We start from the raw sequence: 21,834 nt of genomic DNA on the forward strand, positions 1-21,834 counted from the left end.
TTAACTTTCCTCAGAGCGTGTTTTGAGAGGTTTCCTTGCCCTTAGGTCAGGTGCTTTCCAATTTTTAGCCAGTTGTCGCCCTTTGTGATGTGTTCGAATTGATTCCTGGGTGGCTGGATGTTTGTTTGCTGCATTTCAGATGAAGCTTGAATTTTAAATGAGGTAGATTGTAATCTGAGTTTCTGTCTAGACCTTAAGGTGTTTTTCTTGAATGAGAACTCAAGTTTTCTCCTCTTTCTGTGCAATGATCTGATCGATCAACTGATCAGAAGAGGTGCAATTCTATATTTCCAAATTGTAATGGTGAAAGGAAGAATTTGCAAGGATAGAATGAGATTCTCCAAGCAGAGCTCAATGAGTCCATGTCCTCAGTTGTTGATCTCACTCTCTCCCGTGGGAGCTTTGATCAGGAACAACTTCTTCTTGCCAGGGAAATCCCATGTACTCAGCAGTTGAATCAACAAGTCTTGTGTTTGTCTGTCTTCAGTTTCACCAGCCTGGGATCATGTGTTTTGCAGGGCATTTACCATCAAATTCTGCTGTCTTTCAAATGACACTTTGAAATTACCCTGTTTCATTTCATTATTTATACAGGCACTGGTTTTTAAGTGTGTTACATCTGGCTATAGGTTTCCTCTGGATATTACTTGCGTGGGATGTAATTGTAAATTATTCAGACTGGCTGCAAAGCCAATTAAAAAAAACCCCAAACCAACCCATAAACAAAAAGTTTTTTCATGGTATAGGAAGAGCATTCAAACTCACTTATAATTCAATTTCATATTTTCTTTGGAATTCTTTGTTTATTTCCAGACTGTCACACAAATTGTCTGTGTTTCCTTAAATTGTAGTGGTTCTTGATGACATCGCTGAGGATTGGGTTTATCCCAATACATGAGCAATTTTTAGCAATGAGTTAGCCTGCTCTGAATTCACTTCTACATCTGCCAGTCTGTAGTTACTGAAAAGATTTCTCTCTTTTATTTTTCCTCCTCTTTTCCCCTTGGCTAGTTCAGCATTTTCAACCATTTTCCTTATATTCAAAGGCTTACACCTGAGGGATTAAGATCTACATTCGTTTAATATCGGGAATAAAGTGGAAGTTCCAGACTGCAAGGCTAAAACTTGAAGAAGGATTTTTGTAGAGATTAATATTTTCCTGAGCAATCTGCAAGCTGAATCATGGTCTAATTAAATAGCACAGATTTATTGAGTTTGCATTTAAACATTGGCAGACCCTAGAATGAGTACAGCTGAAATGAGTTTGAATCTTTTCTGTAAGTGGGGAGTTAAATTATCATAGTAATTTGATTACATAATTTTTAAATCTTTCAAGCTAAATCACCATGTTAAAAGAACAGTTTGAAGTCTTAATCACCACTGGAAGTGCCCCTCTCTGTGCTGTTTTTTCTTACCCCATTCCTTGTGACCAAATCTGTTCCCCAGGGCACAGCTTCCTGAACTGCTCCATGAACCACCATTTGGGGGAGGCAAGCTGGCTGGGCACGTTCTTTCCAGCTATTAAATTAATTTCAAAGACAGCAACAAATACATTACATGCTTTATTGCTATCACTTCTGCATGTAAATAATTGCCCTGTTTACCAGAGGGATGGTACACAATCACCCCTGCAAGGAGGAGGTAAGAGGCCTTGTGTTTGGATGTTTTCCACACAGTGGAAGAGTTTTAAAGCATGAAAGGTAGTAGCTGTGTCAGAGGGCAGGTTTTGATTCCTTTCTGAGGGGTGTTCTCTTCCCTCCTCACTCACTTTCATTATAAGGAATATGTAGAGTGTAGATATTCCTAATGCTGCAGGCCGAATTGCTCTCCAAACTGCAGAGTTAAACACCTTAGGCAAGTTTCACCTCTGTGTGAAAAATACATTTAGTCTGGACTCCATCTATTTGCAAATTTACAATCACTGCTACAAGTACTGATTCTGAGCAAAACCAGACCAGTTTTGTAAAGGGTTAAAAATGAAACCTTTATACTCACATTTTCAAGAAGGACCTGTCTCTTTATGCAACATGGTGTAAAAAACCCTAAAAATGTCATGAGAACAGTCAGTCTTTGACTCATCAAGGATTTGTTGCAGATAAAATGGTCCTATTTGGCTCCCCAGCAAATTTGGCCTTGGCACTGTGGATCTGGGGAGAGTAGGAAAAGGTGTGTAATTTCTGCACAAACAACACATGGTTTATGGAAAAATCATTTGGAGTAGCAGATCATGTGTTCTGCAGCACAGCAGTGAATATCCATGGACTTGGTAAAGAGTTAGGGAGTAGAGACAGCAGTGTTTTGGAGATTGCATTCCACATTAAGCCTGGTGGCTGGACCCTGTGCTTAAGACATCAGTCACGTCTGTAAGTGTGTGTTAGCATGTCTGTATCGATTACATCTGTTTGTAGGACACAGAATTCAGGGCTTTTCTCTAACTGACACGGAATTACTGAATAGAATTACCATATTAGAAAACTATCAAAAATGTATGGATTCAGGGAATGGTCTCACATTAATTAGAACTAAATTTTGCTAGAAGTAATATTTGCCTGTCATCTTTTTCAAAATGTTGTAGCCTTTTTTTATCCCTAAGAGAGAAATTTCTGTGTCTGTGCTTTCAGCACAGTGCACCTTGATGTGCAGCATCACATCCCAGCAGTGTATGTTATAGCTGCGTGCTTCTTAGAGCATGTATTCACTAAGACTCAGAATTATTAAACATGTAAAATTCCCATAGGACTCCATTATGTGTAATTAACAGATAAACTGTCATCAGAATCAATAAAACGTGCTAAATGATCCAAACTTGTATATAATTAAGAGTCTGTTTTAGAGCGGGAGCTGTAACTTTATTTTTTTTTTCCTTTTCAATTTGCACATTTGTTGTGACAATAAGAGCTGGAACATTTTTGTTAACCTGTTACTTACTGGTTTGTGTTTCAGTTTACATGTTTGTATTTGAAAGAAGACAGGTATTTACTATCTGGCCTAATTATCTGAGGAAACAGTTGCATGTCAGCTTTTAGGAAATGAATCTTAGATGCATCTTAATTCTCTGAATGTAATTCAGATATGTGAAGCACATGCAGAAGTTGACATTTAATCATCAACAGGGGAAAACATGAGGCTCTGTCAAATACTGATCCCAAGCATCAGACTGCTGGTTACAGGTCATGGAAACAATAATGGAAGGGGGTTCTTCACCATCCTCAGTTGTTATTCTGTCTGTGAACAGGAGCTTCATTCCAAACCCAAAATTTGGGATGCAAAGCAGTGTTACACTAAGTACAGTTTTCAAGGATGAACTTTAATTGTGCCATGTCCCAATTTCACCCTGAGCAAAGCTTGCACAGTGTGGCTTGTCCCTGGGGCTTGTACCCCCTTGCAGCAGTTGTATTTTTATGTGGTGCTTTATTGCGTCTGTAAGTCTGTTGACCATCCCAATTTTGGAAGCTGATAGGGGCTGTTTGGTGGCCTCTTTCCCCTATGACTGTTTTGCCTTACTTGTGTTCACCTCACTTTGGACCACATCAGGGTTTCTTTGGCATTTATGACTACATAAAAGTCAGAGAATTAGGGCTGCTCATCCAAAGTAATCTCAGCATGGTCCAGTAGCTGCGTGTTCTCAGGGACATCTTCACTTTCTGTATCTATCCAGTTGAGGGGTTTACAGTTATTTCAGTTAGATATTTTCTCTTTATTTCACACTTCCATTGCTTTAATCTTTTCAGGTCATGTAGCAGTTTAGTTTAGTTCTGGTGTGTGTTGCGTCTGGGCCTGTCACTCAATACTCACACCACCAAGGCATCTCACCTGCAAAGGTGCAGGGCAAGGTGTTTGCTTTGAGTCTGTTATAAAAAATGCAAAACCCCAACACTAACAAGATAAACCTCTGTCTGTGGGGGTGGGAGGGAAGGATTGCACCTTGTAGGAGATGTTAGCTTCACCAAACAAAAGCTGTTCAGGAACATGATAAGTGTTGCCTGTATGTCTGAGTACGCCTGAGGGAGGAAAAATTTGCTAAACCTATCAGGAAATCCCTTCAGAGCAGCATTTCCCTTGTTTTGGTGCAGTGGTCCTAATCCCATAGTCAGGATTTCTGAGTACTGGTGACGTCCACGGCATCCAAGTGGGCAGCCTGACAGAGAATTTTGCTGAGTTTTTCCACTGTAGGGCATCCTTGCTTTATCCTTGCTTCCACTCCTTCAGCCTCTTGGCACTGTCATTCCTTCAAAGCAATAACCCTACAGATGGTTTGGGGGAGCACCAAGGGTGACTGTTTCACTTGTTTGAGGAGGATGAGGAGAAGAATTACTTACCCAAAAGTTAATTGTACGTTTGTAGTTCCTCAGCAATTTCAATACACTTTCCTAGAGGTCAGTACAGAAATTAATGGGTAATTATCTTCCCTCTTTGTGAAAGAGGATGGGCGGAACCAGTGAAAGTATCGTTATCAAACTCCTGGCACACCAGACTGAAACCTCCTGTTGCTCCTTTGTTTTGCAGACTCAATGCACATAGAGGATGTTGAGGCAGTGCAGAAACTTCAGGATGTCTTACATGAGGCTCTGCAGGATTACGAGGCCGGGCAGCACATGGAAGATCCTCGGCGTGCAGGCAAGATGTTGATGACTCTCCCGCTTCTGAGGCAAACCTCCACTAAGGCTGTGCAGCATTTCTACAACATCAAACTGGAAGGCAAAGTCCCCATGCACAAACTTTTTTTGGAAATGCTGGAGGCCAAGGTCTGACTAAAGCATCATGGGCTTCCCCATCATGCACGTTTTAAAAAAAAAAAAAAAAAAGAAAAAAAAAAGGGAAAATAAACAGGATAATAATGGCAAAGAAACTTAGTGTTTAATTAAGGAAAAAATGACTAAATGACTGCACTGATATTTAGCAGCAAGACTGTGAAGCAGCTTTCAACTTTTTCTTCTGTGTCTTTCTGATGCAGTTTTTTCTTTTCCTTTTCCTTTTCTCCCTTTTCCTTTCTGTTCTTTCCTTTCCTTTTTTCCTTTTCCTCTTTTTTTTTTCCTTTGCTGCTGAACTTTTTAAAAGAGGTCTCTAATTGAAGAGAGATGGAAGCCAGGCCTGCCAAAGGATGGAAATCCATAATATGGATGCCAGTGAACTTATTATGAACCATAATGTCCCCAATGACAAAGGAATCAAAGAGAGAAGCACCGTACCTAGCAGTACAGTACAACACGATGAACTGACTGAATGCAGTATTAGATTTCATAGGAGCAGTCTCTAATTAGACGACTAAAGCGACGATGCATCGGCTGCTTCTTACCATTGCATTTTCCATCTAGATCAGTTACAGCCATTTGATTCCTTAATTGTTTTTTCAAGTCTTCCAGATATTTCTTAGGTTAGCTACGATGTAACTTTTTCAGGGAATAGTTTAAGCTTTATTCATTCATGCAATACTAAAGAGAAAGAAATACTGCATTTTTGTGCTGGCTTGAACAATGATGAACAATAATGAAGGACAAATGAATCCTGAAGGAAGATTTTTTTAAATGTTTTGTTTCTTCTTACTAATGGAGATTTTTTTGTACCAGCTTTACCAGTTTTCAGCCATTTATTAATGTGGGAATTTATCTTACTAAAGCAATAGTCGAAGGGAAGGTGCATATTATCACGGATGCAATTTATGTTGTGTGCCAGTCTGGTCCAAAACATCCAGTTTCTTAACATGAGCTCCAATTTATAACTAAATGTTCACTGACTCAAAGGATTAGATTACACCTGCAGAATATCCGAGTAGTGTACCATACAAATCCTCCATGTCAAATACCAATCCGTAAGGGTGTTAGGAGACAGCGACTGCGCAGGGGCGCGGCCGCCGCCTGATTTCTAACTGCTTCAGTAGCAAATGAACGAGATACTACTGCCTGTTTGCAAAATTGTAACCTCACATGCAGGAAAACCCTATGAACCAAGAGTAGCTTAGAGGCGATGAGGCGAGTGCCGCCGTTTGCAAAATTAAGAAATCGGAGTGGTAGACTTCTGACCAAATTGAAGAATTTAACACTTCTATACCTTATTTATTGATTTAGATTTTCGTTTGTAAATGGCGATCCTTAACAAGTAGCTAAACCAGTATACGTGCTTTTCAACCAGTATTGTCACAGCATGAAAGTCAGTCAGTTTCAAGACTGTTACGAGGTGTAATCTAATGTATAAACCGATTAGATGCCCCCAGAAAACTACAGTCGCTGAATAACCAATAAACAATAACCTCCATCAAATGCTATACCAATGTACCAGTGTTAGTAGCTGCTCCCTGTACTATGTGAACATCCTTATTCTATGTACACAGATGTAATTAAAATTGTAATCCTAACAAACAAAAGAAATGTAGTTCAGCTTTTCAATGTTTCATGTTTGCTGTGCTTTTCTGAATTTTTATGTTGCATTCAAAGACTGTTGTCTTGTTCTTCTTGTGGTGTTTGGATTCTTGTGGTGTGTGCTTATAGACACAGGGTAGAATTAGAGACAATATTGGATGTACAATTCCTCAGGAGATTACAGTAGTATATTCTATTCCTTACCGGTAATAAAGTTCTTCCTAGTAATAATTAAGAGATCGAAACTCCAAACAAATACTCGTTATGAACAGATACACACTGAAATCATAATATTTTCAAAACAAGGGATAATTTCTGTAACAGTTTATTATAGAATACCAATGTATAGCTTAGAAATAAAACTTTGAATATTTCAGGATTATAGATAAGTCTAATTTTTAAATGCTGTAAATATAGCTTTTATTCAATCATCTCTCAGATGTTGTTATTAACTCGCTCTGTGTTGTTGCAAAACTTTTTTGGTGCGGACAAGTTTCCAAAACTATTGCTACGTTGTGTGCTTTAAACAAAATAACAATGGGCCGATGCTCTCTAGGCCCTCATGCTAGGAAAAAGAAAAAAAAAAACTGTGTATCTATCATTAGCTATATGGGACTATATTGTAGATTGTGTTTTCTCAGTAGAGAAGTGACTGTAGTGTGATTCTAGGTAAATCATCATTAGCAATTCATTCAGATGGTCAATAACTTGAAATTTATAGCTGTGATAGGAGTTCAGAAATTGGCACATCCCTTTTGAAAAATGTCAAAAAAAATAATACAACTCCTGGGAAAAAGGTGCTGATTCTATAAGATTATTTATATATGTAAGAGTGCAAAAAAAAAAAGTTTATTTTCCAGAAAGTTTGTGCAGGGTTTAAGTTGCTACTGTTCAAGTACACTATATATATATAAAAATATATAATATAAATATTGTTTTTGCTGTATCACATTAAAGAACTTGGGCTTCAGGGTCAAAAGCCAATCAACTAGAAGTATACAAAAAACACACAAAAAATGGAGATGTGTTAAAGGCACACGGTGCAAACTTTAGTTTTCATTTTCCGTAATTTTTTGGAGCTGCAAAAGAACAAGTATCTCAAGACTGTAAAACCATTACCTGAAACTTAGCTAAAAAAACTGCACGGGCTTTATAATATTGTTCATCTTAAACCTTGCTGGAGAAGAGTTCTTTCAAGACCACTTACTTAATGTGAAGTGTTGGGAAAATTTCAAAGGGTGTATGTTTTAGCCATAACAATTTAATTTCTATTTTTGCTTCATTTATTAATTTTTTCTTATTTAAAGCAATATGATTGTGTAACTCCCAGAAGTTACACATTTGTTTCAATCAGATCAGATTGTTGTATTTATTCCACTATTTTGCATTTAAATGATAACATAAAAAGATATAAAAAATTAAAACTGCTATTTTTCTTATAGAAGAGAAAATGGGTGTTGGTGATTGTATTTTAATTATTTAAGCGTCTCTGTTTACCTGCCTAGGAAAACATTTTACGGCAGTCTTATCGTGCAAAGATCGCAAAAGGACAAAAAAAATTAAACTGCTTATAATAATCCAGGAGTTGCATAATAGCCAGTAGTTAAAACTGAAACAAAACAACAAATGAAAACAAACATGTCTATAGCTGTAGATGGGCTTCACATCTGTATAGCAATCAACTGTATATTTTTGTGATGTGTATCATACCGTGTGCTCCAACCAATGTCCATTTGTGTAAATGTATTTATTTTATATTGTATATATTGTTAAATGCAAAAAGGAGATATGATTCTGTAACTCCAATCAGTTCAGATGTGTAACTCAAATTATTATGCCTTTCAGGATGATGGTAGAGCAATATTAAACAAGCTTCCACTTTTGATTGCTTTTATTTTATTTTTTGTGTTGTGGGGTTTTTTTGGTTTTGTTTTCTTTTTTGGAGGAGGAAAACAGAACAATTACAAAGGCAATTAGTGTTGCCTTTTGTTACTTCCATTCAAAGCGGAGCCAGCGTTTGCACTTCTCCCCTAAAGTACGATACCAGTGTAAATAAATGCTATATAAAGCCTTGTCAGAATAGATTTCACTGTGGTACAAGACATTTTGTAGACTCTTAAATATGCAAAATGTCTCATAGCACATTAGAATTCAGGTTGGCAGGCCTTTATATAGCACTTATTTAATCTTAAAGCATCAACCTGCATTACTCAAAACCGTTGCCTCTCTGTCAATGTCTTAAAACTTTCCCACTATTTTAAGATCACATTAATATCATATAGAAGTAGTTTTTTGCCTTCTCCATCAAGAACTGAGTCTATCGTTGATTTCCTACTGCAGGAGACTCCTTTAATGTGTTCTGAGTAAAAATAAAAATAAATTAAGAAAAAACCCTGTATTATTTGATCCAGTGTTGCTGAATGGAAGCAAAGAGCCCCCAGAGCAGTGCTGCAGACTGGTGTGGATGAAGGTCCCCGAAAGCTGTCAGGATCCAGGCGGGTTAAACATCTGGGGCAGAGGGGCCACACATGGGCCCTGGGCCCCATCGCTGTCAGGGGCTGCAGCCCCCTCGCTCAGGCTCAGCCCCTCTGTCCTGCAGACCCTTCTGGAGCCATCACAGAAGTGCTAATGTGTGCTTTTCTTGCTTTTTAGCCTATCTTGATAGTGTTTTGTCGTGTTCGCCAGCGTGTTTCTCACCTTCGCTCCCGGCCGTCCTCGGGAGGCTCTGGCTGATGGCACCGGGGCTGCTCGGGGACAGGAGCGGTGTCAGCCCCGGCACCGGGGCAGCACCGAGGGCTCCTGGTGCTTCACAGCCTGCAGGTGCCAGCACAGCGAGAGGCACTCCTGCCCTGCTGCCGTGCTGTCTGTGCTTTGTCTGTCTGGGGAAACAGGGGGGCTTCTTGTGAGTGAAAGGAGCAGCAGGGCAATAGGAAGATGAATTCTGCGTGGACTCTGCAAAGATGATCAGAATTGGGCTTTAGCATTGGCACTGCTGTGTACACAGCCATACATCCATACACACACACAGTGTGCTTGGACAGAGCTGGCTTTTCCCATTTTCTAGTGTTTTCCCCCCTTTTTATTAGTTTCCTGATTTTTAATTATTGCAAAGTTCCTCTTCAAAAGAAAACCTAGTACTGCATCTTAAAAAGTGAAAAAAGCAGTGTTACAAATTTTCACATACAAAAGGAAAATAATCTGTAAGTGGCACTCCTAGGCTTCCTCAACATGTGTTTGACCCTAATCATTGACTGAAGTTTTCACATGCAGTTAAAAAATCATGCTTTCTGTACCATTTTTCATGAGAGGATCATGAAACACCATATGAGAGAAATTGAGCATCACAGAAGAAAAAATACAATTCTCAGGTGAAGCCTCTTCTAGAGCTCTGTCTCTGCAGAGTTTTTCTGGTTTGTCTTTTCTTTCTTCTGCCTCTGCTCTCTCCGCTGTAAAGCCAGGACAGGCACAGGAATCCATTGGAAATGTTTCAGTAGGAATCTGTGGGGAATTTGGCTAAGAGCACAAACCTTTCTGAACTACAGAAATAGCTACTTAGTCTTTAAAGAAAATTAAAAAAGGGCTTGGGGTACTGGCATTCATAGCTCAGACAACACACCCTGCTGTAGCTCTCAACTGCTGCAACCCCAGCTCGTGGCTACCACAACACAACTTAGCTAAAATAAGATGGCAAATCAAGAGTCTTCCCACTGGGGGTATGGCTCAGTGAAATCAGGTTTTGACTGATGTGCTTTAAATCATCCTTCCCCTCCCCTACTCCACCTGCCCCCCAGGTAAAAGAAGCCAGCCCAGTCCAAGAGTGGGGTTTTGCCTCTGGAGGTGTTTGACAGCTCCACTGTCCCTCACTGGCACCCACGCTCTCAGCCCCAGCCATTGGTGTTGATCTGAAAGGAAAACGCCACTCCCTGAGCTGGCCACCTATGGCATGGGGTTTGTGTGGGGCTGTGAATTTTCTCTGGAGCTTTGCGGTCAAGTAATGGCCTAACTTGATGTCATTTGGGTTCTTTGTTTGGTTGGAGGGGATTTTTTGACCTTGTGATTTCACAGAGTGAGAAGGTCTGGCAAACACCAACCAGAAGTGTCCTTGTGTGGTCCCTGCAGCTGATCCTTTTTCAGGAAATGGCAGGAAAGCCCTGTGCCAGTCAGTGCTATTGCATGTGCAGTTATGTGTGTTCCTTAACAATGCCAGTGCTGAAAAACTAAATACGGATAAAAAACCAGACCACTAAAACCAAAAGGAAGATTATGAAGGAGAACAGACACGGGAATACTGTCCTTAGACAAGCCCTCATGTTGTACGTGTATAAGTGACCTCTTGTAGCATTGCCCAGTCATACCCTAGTGGGAAAAACCCTACCATAAGCACGAAAACACCTGAGATTTTTTTGTGTACAGGCTTCTGCAGAAAATGCCTCTTTTAAAAAATTTTAACATTAGCTGTCCTGGATCCTGGATCTTGCTCCAAACTCAAGGACGGGACAGCTTCCATCTGTTTTCCACATTTACTTCTATGGCCTTTGTTAGTTCTCCTTAACAGCTTTCTTTGCTCACACCTTTCCTTTCCTTTGCATTTCATCTCTCTGGTGTAATGTAGGTCTCTGATTTCACATGGCACTTTGCTAATTACTCTATCCCTTGTTATCCAGCCGTAGCTGCCTCACAAGGCAGAGTGTGTTTTCTCTTACAATGCAAAGCTAATTCCAGGCGTCCATACGTTGCCTTTAACACACAGATCACAAACTTCCTCCTTGTGGTTGCTATTGGAGAAGGGGAAAAAAGCCCCAAGTAACTGTGGAAAAGAATATGGATGAATTTATTTGCTTTTGTCATTTTTATCCCAAAGTGTTTGTGCTGCCACATCCTGGCCAAGCTAATGGTTAGTGTTTCGTTAAGATGAAGGGTCGCTGACTCCTGGTGTTTGCATTCCCAAGCTGGCTCCTTACAATCTCCGTTAATATAAAGGAGCAAGTGGCGGTAGATTGATTACAGGCAGGCTCTTATTATTAAGCAGAACAGAAAAGAAAGGAATTTCAAAATATAATCCTCTGCTCCCAGGAGTATTTGTCTTGTTCTCCATGAAGTTAAAGGTCTGAAATAATGTGCCCATCAGGAGCTCAATGTTGCATGTCCATGCCAGTTGGTCCAAGGGCTTGTTATGATGGTAATGACCTGCTGAAACGTGAGCTTTGATGGCAACAATACAATTGCTACCAGCTCACCCGCTGGGAGAAATATTTTATTATTGTCAAATGCCCTCCGCAGAGATTTGTTTTGCCTGTTCCTGTTTAAATTAAATTCAGAGCAGAACTGCATTATTATTTCTCTAGAGTATATTTGAAATAAACAACTAGTCTCCAAATTTAGGATTCCTGGTTAGTTTAAATTTTCTTATTAGCAGAAAAATTACAATAGGTGACAACATAGCTGCGGGAATATTATTATGGCAGACATATGAGAGATTTACACACAGAGAGCATGGCCTAAAAGCACAAAAACTCCCTTCTACTTTACAAATTCCAGCCAAATTAATAATTAACTGTGCCATAAATTCTGCAGCCCTCAAGAATGATGTCAGTGCTCTTCTGTGTCACACTAGAGGAATTTTGTCATAAGACTAAGTGGTGTTCTTTATGAAAAGCATTACTTATATGTAGAAAGTGGCCCAGGAAAACAGCCCTTGCCACTCCATATTACGGCAGCTTGGTGAACAAGTGACAGCAGGACTTCAGAGTCATTTACTGCTGCTTTCTCAAGGCAAAACTATCTCCTTACGCCTGTGTGAAACAGAGCAAATTTTGTTTCACATTAAATGGGCCAGATTATCTCTTCCACAAGCTAAAGAGACAACACTAAATCCCAGCTCATGTAATTTCCTTCAAAATTGTTCTGCTTGGGCTGGGTGTTCCCAGGAGCGCCACCAGCAGAATTATCCGGCAATTCAGCTGTACTTAAATTGGCAGATGTTGGAGATTTAAGACAGTCCTGGAGCCTTAGCACAAATCCTCCACTTCTGTGCTGCCTCGTGGCCTCCCCTCCCTCTCCAGCCCATGCCACAGTGGCTGCCCGCTGCCAGCACTGACCCCATGGATTGCCAGGCTGCCGGGCTGTGCCATCCCTGCCTTGTCCAATCCAGCACCCAGGGCCGGGAGGGCAGCAGGAGATGTGCTGTGGGGTTGCATCTCTGCCTGCTTGCAAACAGGCTCTAACCCTGTGTTTGGCATTCCAGGGAACCAGTTGGGCACCTGTAGTTTGCCTTTTCCCAGTCACCCAAGTGCTCATGCTGGTGAAAAGCTGCTCCATCTAAAGGCTGGGTGCTTTCTGTGCCCTGCTTTGCTGACAGAAGCATCTCCCAGAGAAGCACTTGAGCAGTGCAGCGCAGGCATCTGAGCAAGAGCAGGGGGACAGCAGTGAGACAGGGAATGGTGGGAGGGCAGGTTATCTGCCCCAGGACATGGATTAGAGGAGCTGCCACACACCTGCAGAGGGAGGAGAGGGCTGCTGGGTACACCTCCCCTGCAGCAATGCCCCATCACCCGCCCTTCCCAGCTCCCTGACAAGCTGCCAGCCACCCACACCAGACGTGGGCTGACTGGCACAGGGCACAGGCTGCTGGAGCCAGACCCACGAGCTGGTCTGGCTGAGGATAGATGTCTTTTGCAAACTTTGCCCAGCTGGGAGTGTGTGGAACCTGCTGCAGCAGCCTCTCAAAAGACTTTCTAGAGAGAGAGTTAGAGGGTAAACGGCAAGTGAAAAGGGTTAAAAGAAAAAATATTTTTAAATCACAAGTGCCTTATGAATCGCACTCCTAACACTCTCCAGTTCAATCTACCATGCTCTATCTAATTTCACAGCTTCATTGGGAATGGCCACAAGGTGAGGGACTGGCAGTATGAGGAAGTCAATAAGGGTAGAATTCTCATACCAGGCTGTGAAGGAGTCACAGAAGTGCCAGTGTTACTTGCCAGAGGTTAACTTGGGGTCTACAGGGCTCCTGGGTAGTACTGAATGGAAAACATCCATATCATCCTCAGTAGTTTCCTTCTTCACTGCAACCCTGATTTAAATGGAAAAAGAAATACCTGGGTCTGAATCCCAGGGAGCATCTCTATATTCTGACACAGAAATGTTTCTGTGGGGTCTGCAAGCCTCCCACCCCTCACACTCTCCAAGTGCACAGGTCTCTCTCTCTAACCACAGCTGACCCTTCACTGAATATTCTGCCTGATCCTGTGTAACACAAACACCTTAAAGAATGAGGTATCTATAGCACATAGACCTGAGTTGTACAGATTAGTCAGAGGCATGGAATAATCTCCTCTAGCAGGGGCTGAATCCCAGGTCATGCCGGTGGTTTCCACCTCACTTAACTCCCGGCAGGTCGTTCAGCTCTGCTGTGATGAAACCTCAGCACAATCACACAGCCACTTTCTGTCATCACAAAAGAAGTGATAAGAACACCCTCCCCCAGCCCAGCCTTTTCACTCCTTCTTCCCCTCCAGTCTCCTTGTTCTCCTCCTCTCTGCAGGACCATCTCTGTGTTATCAATGCTGGCTCAAAAAATTTAACATGGAGTGGAGGCAGGGAATGATATTTTCCTTCTGGAAAGGGTGCTTCCCCCATCCTGTGGCTCCCAGCTCTGGGCTCAGGGCTCCAGCCCACACTGTTATTTGTGTCAGGAAGAAGTAGCAGCAAAAATTTCATTTGGGCTGGCCCTGGGGATGCCGTGGAATAGAAGTTACTCATGTCCCATGGTCCATGTGAGTGCCCTTTAGTGGATACTGCAGATGCTCAAGCTCAGGCTTGAGCCCAGGGCTTATGAAGAATATTGTAGCATAGTCTCAGCAGAGAGATGTTTTTAGTTCTTGTCCTTTCTGTCCATGCAGCCTCCATGAGACTTCCTTGCAATCAGCTTTCTCTGAAAGGGCTGTTTCCCAAAATGAGTGACACTCTCTCCTCTCCCCACACCGTGCTGTTGTGGTTTAAGGACACTTTTGATTCTCCCCCATTCCCTAGCTGGGTCAGGGTGACTGGCTCAGGGTCAGCCTACCCTAGCAGTCATATATTACTCCAGATGAGATTGAGATCAGCCGTATTCTAGAACATCTGGGGTTGATTCCTTTTCTCTGCTCAAGGTACCCTAAAAACCATAGCCCAATCCTTGTCCAAGAGGGGCTGCTTCTGCTGAGATTAAATGTGCAGAGTGCAGCACACAGAGCTTACAGCAGTGCCAGTGACCTGGTCACCTGTGTTTTCCAAGGTGCAGCAGTGGGGAGAAGGAATACAAATCTCTATTAGTAAGTTTCTCTTGTGCTCTGGTTTGTGTGAACATGGACATCCATTTACTGGCTCTTTTCCATCTGTAGGGTGGAGATATGATCCCATGTCCAACTAAGACTGTGGGAAATTATGAATCAGTCCATGCATATAAACAAAGACTGATGCTGTCCATGTGCTCTACCTCTTACAGATGGATACAAACAAACTGTGATGGGAGGGAATAAGTCATTCCTTGAGCCCAATTCCAGATGTTGTAAGGCAACAACGAGTGATACAGACAACTACAGGGATGCACTGGTTTGGCTTTGCATCTCAGTTTGGATTGAAATGAACTTGTTCTTCAATTTCTTTCTATGACTCTTTGTCCTCTCTCATTATTATATCTTATCCTCTGACTACAGCAACAACAAAAAGTGTCTTTGATATATTTGAGATTGTGGTATGTTGATGGATTTGGGGCGAATTGTTAAGATGGGCCTTGATAATGCTGTAAAATGTAAACGTGCCTATACTTGCAATATATGAGGTTTTACATAGTTCCAGCATTGATTCCCTTGCTCCTTTGTCACCTCGACAGAGACCCACTCACAAGGTGACCATGACAAAAGTCAACAATGGAGAGGGGCACCCCTTCCCCCTCCTTCCCCATACTCCTTTACATTGACCAAATGTCTTTCTAAATGACTTGCTGAGCCAGGCTATTCTTATATCTTACATATAAATGGAGTCTGTCTTACAACCAGAAGATTCAGGGGAAAAAAAATTTCAGCTCCCAATGTGAAAAGATTAAGGTCAGTCGCTTTACACTACAAAACCCTTTCACCAGAGCAGCATAACAAAAGGATCCACGAGCCTATCCACATGGTTTATAGCTCCAAGAAAAACAAGAGAGTCTACTGCATCCTTATAGGACTGCACCACTTCTTTGTAGACTCACAACAGAAACAGCTGGGCAGAGGAAGGTGATATTGAATAGGAAGCAAAGCTGACTTGTCTCTCTGCTTCCATTAATTTACTGGTATTTTTTTTATGGGAAGAACACACGCAATCTTGTTCAGCGTGAGAGATTCCCAGAAAATGTATCACATTTTGGATCCCACTGGGTCACCCTGCAGCAAATGCAGGGCTGCTTGGGATCCAAATCCCCACAATGGGTGGCTCTGAGCCTTTATGCCTCTTTGTTTCGTTCATCAGTGTCTAAAAGCAGGCAACAGAAGCTGTGTGGCTCAATACCTGTGCAGCACAACACGCTCCTTGGACTGCTCCAGTTTGGAAATGCCATTCATGAAGTCAAATGCTCTTAACAGATGTTTCAGCTTAAAGATAAATTAATTTTATTTAGCATCGTGGCCCAGCCAAATTGCACTTCTTTCAGTAGACTTCATTTTGGCAAAGCGACGAGTATTAGAGAGGACTTACCTAATGCATAAAAAAATCTATTTAAATTTATAGACCATGCCAACAGCAATGGGAATCTGGAGCAGAGTTTGGTTAATATAGATAAACTAATGGTGGCCAGAAGGGGTAGCATACAGCAGTCATCAAGCATGCCCATGGATTTGGAAGAATCTGAAGATGAGAAGGTCATGTCCATGTTAGAAGAGGGAGGTAAAATCTGCAGAAAGGAAAAGATACCAAAACACAAAAGAAAATGCAGCCATGGTAGGGAGGAGAGAGAAATATGGACAGGAGAGAGAAACATATGTAGGAATGGAGTATGTTTGAGGGAATAAATGTTCTCCAGTGTGCTTTTTTTGTTATGTTCATAACAGCCTACCACTCTTGGAGGAAATTGGAGTCATTGCAGTTATATTCTAGTGTTATTATCATCAGTGTTAAGTCAATGCAGAATATTAGTTGGACTAACAAGGCTAAGCAGGTAGGAGGCAGATACTGGGATACAGAGGTATCTTAACAAAAAATCAGAACACTACTCTTTGATTTTGTGATACAGAACAAAGGGCAACCTGAGCTGGGGTCCCCTCTGGAACTGTTGGGGCTGTCAGGATCTTCATCATACCTGTGACAGCAGGAGGCCTCCAGGTACTTTAGCTTAATTTGCCCTCATCTGGCATCAGTTTCAGTGATGCTCTTGGGCAATGAAGTCTGAGGAACAGGAGGTCCCCACCCCTCTGTATTTAAGGCAGAAAGAGAGAAATTGGGTTTTTTTGTAGTTCGAGTCAGGTGTAGTTTAGCCCTTGGGTAGAAGATGTGGGCTGAAACAATGTTTTCTCTGACCTGCCAGGCACTCTCAGAGAGGGATGCTGATGCTATTCAGGAGCTGCTTAAAATCCAGCAGGTTGGTGGTTTAACTACAGTTAAAAGCCTGAGCATATTACCACTGTTCGGACTGGTACCTCAGTGAAGTACTGGTACCTCAGTGGAGGTACTTCTCAACTGAAGGGCTTAGAAGAAGAATTGAAAATCCATGAAAAAAAATGGTGGGCGGGACAAACAACAGCGACCAGGTTACAAGGTACCAAGTGCCTCATTAAATTCATGGGCTGTCCCATAAAGCCAAGAGAGTAAAGCCCCATCCTGGTCAACGTGCAAAATGTTTTGTGCACTTTGGCAGCTGCTGCTGAACGGAGTGAAGGCAAGATGTGTGTGTCCATGTTCCACCTTCCATACAGGCAGCTATTTTTGGAAGCTAATTAGCCCTGTTTAGGAGTGGTGTTAATGTATATTTCTGGGACACAGGATAAGAAAGCAGAAGGCCTCAGCTTGTTGGAAATCAATTTTAATATCCCTATGGCTCTGGTAGTGTGTCAATATACCATATACATGTCTTTGAGAGGCTTCTCTTTTGCAATTAAATCCCCCTGATTTACTGCAGACATGACACTCAGACTTAAAGGGCCAGGGAGGGGTTTTATTCTCAAGGAAAAAGGGGAAACCAACAACAGTGTTCAGAAATTCCTAATCATAACTGCTTAATTCTCTTACCTTAAGAGTTATTATCAGATTGTAAGGACATATTTGTTGCTGAGACATTGATGTTTGGCAGGGACAGTATTTTTTGCTGTTTGGACTTTTCTTTGAATTTTACATATGCAGTGTTAATTCAATTTCTTGGCTTCTCTTCTGAACTCCAACCCTCAAACTGAAGGAATGAATCTGTGCACTGGGATGAGGCACGGATATTGAGGTGGGCACTGTTACCTTTAAAGTAATAATTAAAAAAATGCTTCTATATCTGCCTTTTACATAAAGCTTCCTCCTGTTTGCCAAACACATGGAAAGAATAAAACTGATATGCTTTATCCAGTGGCCCACAATTTGTCTTGAATGATGGCTGAAGCCCAAGAGAGAGGAGGAAAAGAAACCCATGTATGGGCAGGGTGGCTTTGGCAGCAGCTGGCAGGAATTGTGCCATTGTTAGGGATTGATTTGTGGGGACAGTGTTTCACTCTAAGTCTTCTAAGAACATGTTCACTCTCCTTTCTTTCAGCCTCCAGCTCTCTCCAGAGACTGCAGCATGGGTATTTACTAATGTTTTGGGTTTTTTTTTATATTTCTTCCAGAATGATTTGCACTAGCTCCTGGCCAGAAGACAGGATTTTCCTAAAAAACACATGACATTTTTACACTGGTTAAATAAAGAAAAATCTTGTGTAAAACATGTTCTACTTAGTGCACATTTAATACATTTTTGTAAGTATTTTAAACTGAAGTAATTTTGCAGCAGTCTTGGGAAACGCACCAAACCAGGTACAACTAATCTGCACAGATTAATTTTGTTCTCCAACCCATGTCTGTGGGTTGGCAATCTTGCCATGCTTATTGATTATCAGACAAGACTACTAATCCCCTTAAGGTCATTAAGTGTACTTAATTAAAGAGCAGTTAGCAAGCCTCTCTTTACCAAGTTAATAGTGGCTGTTAAAAGTGATTTGTACATTACCAATATGGTAGCCATTAATCTAAAAGTCAATTTGTCTTTTATATTTTCCCAAACAAATATATTCGGTCAGTTTTGAAGGTGGCTAGAAAGTGTTCAGCATCTGTTCTTGCAATTTGTGTAAGGAACAAACTCTGCTTGCTTAAACTCTAAGGCACGGGCTGCAGCAATTTCCACCTAATCTTGTCTATATCTCACTGTCTTGTTCTGCCCTGAATTGGCAGGGGGAGAAGAGGCTAAAAATCTTGGGAATATTCAGCTCTGGCAAGTTTGACCAAAGGTAAGCAAGATGAAAAAGCCCAAAGTCTTCTCTACAGAAACCCTGAAGCTGTTTGTCTTTTTGACTGGTAGTTGGCACAGAAGAAGTTTCAGAGAAGCTTGTCATAAGAGAAGGGGCAGGCACTGATCTCTTCTCTGTGGTGACCAGTGACAGGACCTCAGGGAATGGCCTGAATCTGTGTCAGCAGGTTTAAGGTGGATATTAGGTATTAGGAAAAGGTTTTTCACCCAGAGAGTGGCTGGGCACTGGAACAGGCTCCCCAGGGAGCAGCACCAAGCCTGACAGAGTTCAAGGAACCTTTGGACAGTGCTCTCAGGCACACGGTGTGGCTCTTGGGGTGTCCTGTGCAGGGCCAGGGGTTGGACTGGATGGTCTTTGTGGATATTATCTGATGCTGTGAAAGTCAAGGAAGAAGGCTGAGGGATCAGTCAGGGTGAATTAACACATAAGGAAGTATAATCAGAGACATTGATGATATGGGAGGAAAAGGGAACACAATGCCATAGGAATTTGTATTTCATTGGTCTGTGAATATCAAACTCAATTTTTTCATTACTGTTTGCAAACATAAATACATAATAGTTTCAACATGATATATTTCAAGATTAAATGTATAATGAAATACATAATATTTTCTGGCTCTTAAAGCATATGCAATTTGTTTTGAGAGGCATATATAGACCAAACCTGCAATATGGATCTTGCTTCACTATCAGAAACCTCTTGCTACAATTAAAGCAAGCATTCTTTACTAAACCTTAACACATCTGTCATTTTCTCCCTCCTACAAATTTAAATATGTAATTTAAGACTGAAAACAAATGTATCTAGAAAATTATGACCCCTCATCTGAGCTCCTTTTGGGGTGCAGGGTAGGATGAGCATTGCTCTCCTATGGGGCTGGTGATGTAGGGGTGTGGTCATTTACAACAGAATAGTTGCTTCTGAGCACACCCATCCCTGCCTTAGATCCCCCTGAACAGTGCTTGGTGGGGCTCTTCTGGAGAATTGTCAGGCAGTGAGGAAAGCAGATGCTTTCCCTGTTTGACATGAACAGACCACTTGGCAAGTTCACTTCCAAGTTCCAACTTAACTTGGAAAGTTAAGTTCATGGGACTGGAGGAAATCTCAGGGTAGAGAACTCACCTGTAGAATATTTTAGACTTCAGAAACTTGCAAGGATAAAATGTCAGTCAGAGAAGTCTTGTTTTAACCCGTATTAAGGCTCATTTATTTGCCTACAATATTTTATTTTTCTGCTGTGTCTGAGATATATATGTATATAAGTCTTTTACAAAGATAGACCCCATGTTATAACCTTCTCTTCCCATTAAAAAATGGATTCTATACTTGCCAATGGGATAAAATTCTCATTTTGATCTCTATGATGCAAATATATCCATAAGCCAGGATAAAACATTATCTGTCCTGATCACATAGACAGTGTCATTCTGTGATAACACCTGCATTTGAGAATTTCTTTATAATATTTTTTTTGCTTTACTAATCAAGCCTGTTTAGAAAGTTATCAGGCACCTTGACTTATGGTGAAGGTCTGTCTTTGGCAGAAGTACTGATGTACATATTTTGCCTGCTCCAGTCCATCAGCAGGGCTTTTTGTGATGATGTTGGGAATGACACCTTGTTTAAAAAAAGAAAACAAACAAACCAAAACAACAAAACAAGTGAAACACACAACAAAACAAAAACCAAACTAAAACAAAACAAAAAACCCCAAAAAACAACAACAAAAAACCCTACCCAAAAAACCCCAAACCCACCAAACAAATAAACCCATCAAATGTACCAAAACTATTTTGCTCTAAGTGAATCAATTCTCCAATTAAATTGAAGGTTTGGCAGCACAAAAAGATAAGAAAACAAGAGTTGGGCAGAAAATTAAACAGGGGAGAAAATTGTAGTGGAAGGGAAGAACTGTGATTTTATTATTAGTTTTTTTATTATTATTTCATGTTGCTACTGGTGCAGGGAAAATGTATATGGGTCTGTTCAGGCAAGGTGGAACAAATTGTGTGAAGCAGTGCAGTGCCCACCTGGGAACAGAAGTTTATTTTCTGTGCTTAACACAAACTTAAGAGTGCAATCTATGTTTTACACTTTAATTAATTCTTTAGGTCAATCACATTACAAAACCGTAGTAATTATTATTTGTGTGTAACAAAGGAGAGAGACTGTTTTTAGTTGTGAGGCTGTCTTTTCTTTCTTGCTTGGTTGTTTTTTGGGGTTTTTTTTGGCCAAACCAGCATCTCTCCTGAAAAATCGTTTGGTTCCCACCAGGGTGCCAAGGAGAGGTTTTTCACAGCAATGGGCAGGGACAGCAACAGACTTGAGGCTCAGCTGGAGCACCTGTGCAGTCATCTTAATTTTGAAAATGTATATACTGGTAAATGACAGAGCTCCCTCCCCCAAATACATTTAATCTGGAAATTTCCAAGCAGCTTATCTGCTAACAATCTTTTAATATTCTATTTATTTATTTAATATTGTTGCTTGGGCTGCTCATATAATCAGATAAAGGTCATTAAGCCAAATTTATGATTAAATAGGATAAAAATATTTATTCTCTTTACTCAGCCTATTAATGTTATAGCTTATGCTGACTAGATATTTTGATATTTCAAATGAAGTTACTACATTTTTCAAATATCATAATTATATGAAAAAGCTATATTATCTCATTGTGAGGATTACTTTCCACTACCTTATCTGCCATAATGTCAGCACATATTGGCCTTCAGATTTCCTCGTGCTGCTAACTGCAGACATTGCTCTAAGTCTCCCATCTGGTATCTGCATTAACCTCCACGTAGTTTCATTTTGTTATTTTATTCCTTAAGTCATTGTTAAGGATTTTAGGGACTGTTTGTCAGGCTTTTTCATGTTCACTTGCAAAACAGAGTACCGAGTGTTTTCTCTTTTAATTGCAGGCAAATTGTTTGTGATATGAGACTGTCAGAGTGTAAAGCAATTGCTCCACGGTT

At 40.9% G+C, this 21,834-nt stretch overlaps 1 protein-coding gene across 21 annotated transcripts in view; it reads left to right on the forward strand.

Annotated features, from left to right (window-relative positions):
• Window positions 1-8,239, forward strand: part of ESRRG (estrogen related receptor gamma) — a 393,435-nt gene extending 385,196 nt beyond the window's left edge. For all 21 annotated transcript variants that reach the window (XM_030235294.2, XM_050972139.1, XM_030235293.2 and 18 more), the window contains one exon: window positions 4,507-8,239. In XM_030235294.2, the coding sequence (XP_030091154.1) occupies window positions 4,507-4,751 (245 nt within the window). In that variant the 3' untranslated portion in view covers window positions 4,752-8,239. The remainder of the gene's footprint in view (window positions 1-4,506) is intronic.
• The last annotated feature ends 13,595 nt before the right edge of the window (window positions 8,240-21,834 follow it).

Source organism: Serinus canaria, chromosome 3 (genome assembly GCF_022539315.1).
Source record: "Serinus canaria isolate serCan28SL12 chromosome 3, serCan2020, whole genome shotgun sequence".
Classification (NCBI taxonomy): domain Eukaryota; kingdom Metazoa; phylum Chordata; class Aves; order Passeriformes; family Fringillidae; genus Serinus; species Serinus canaria.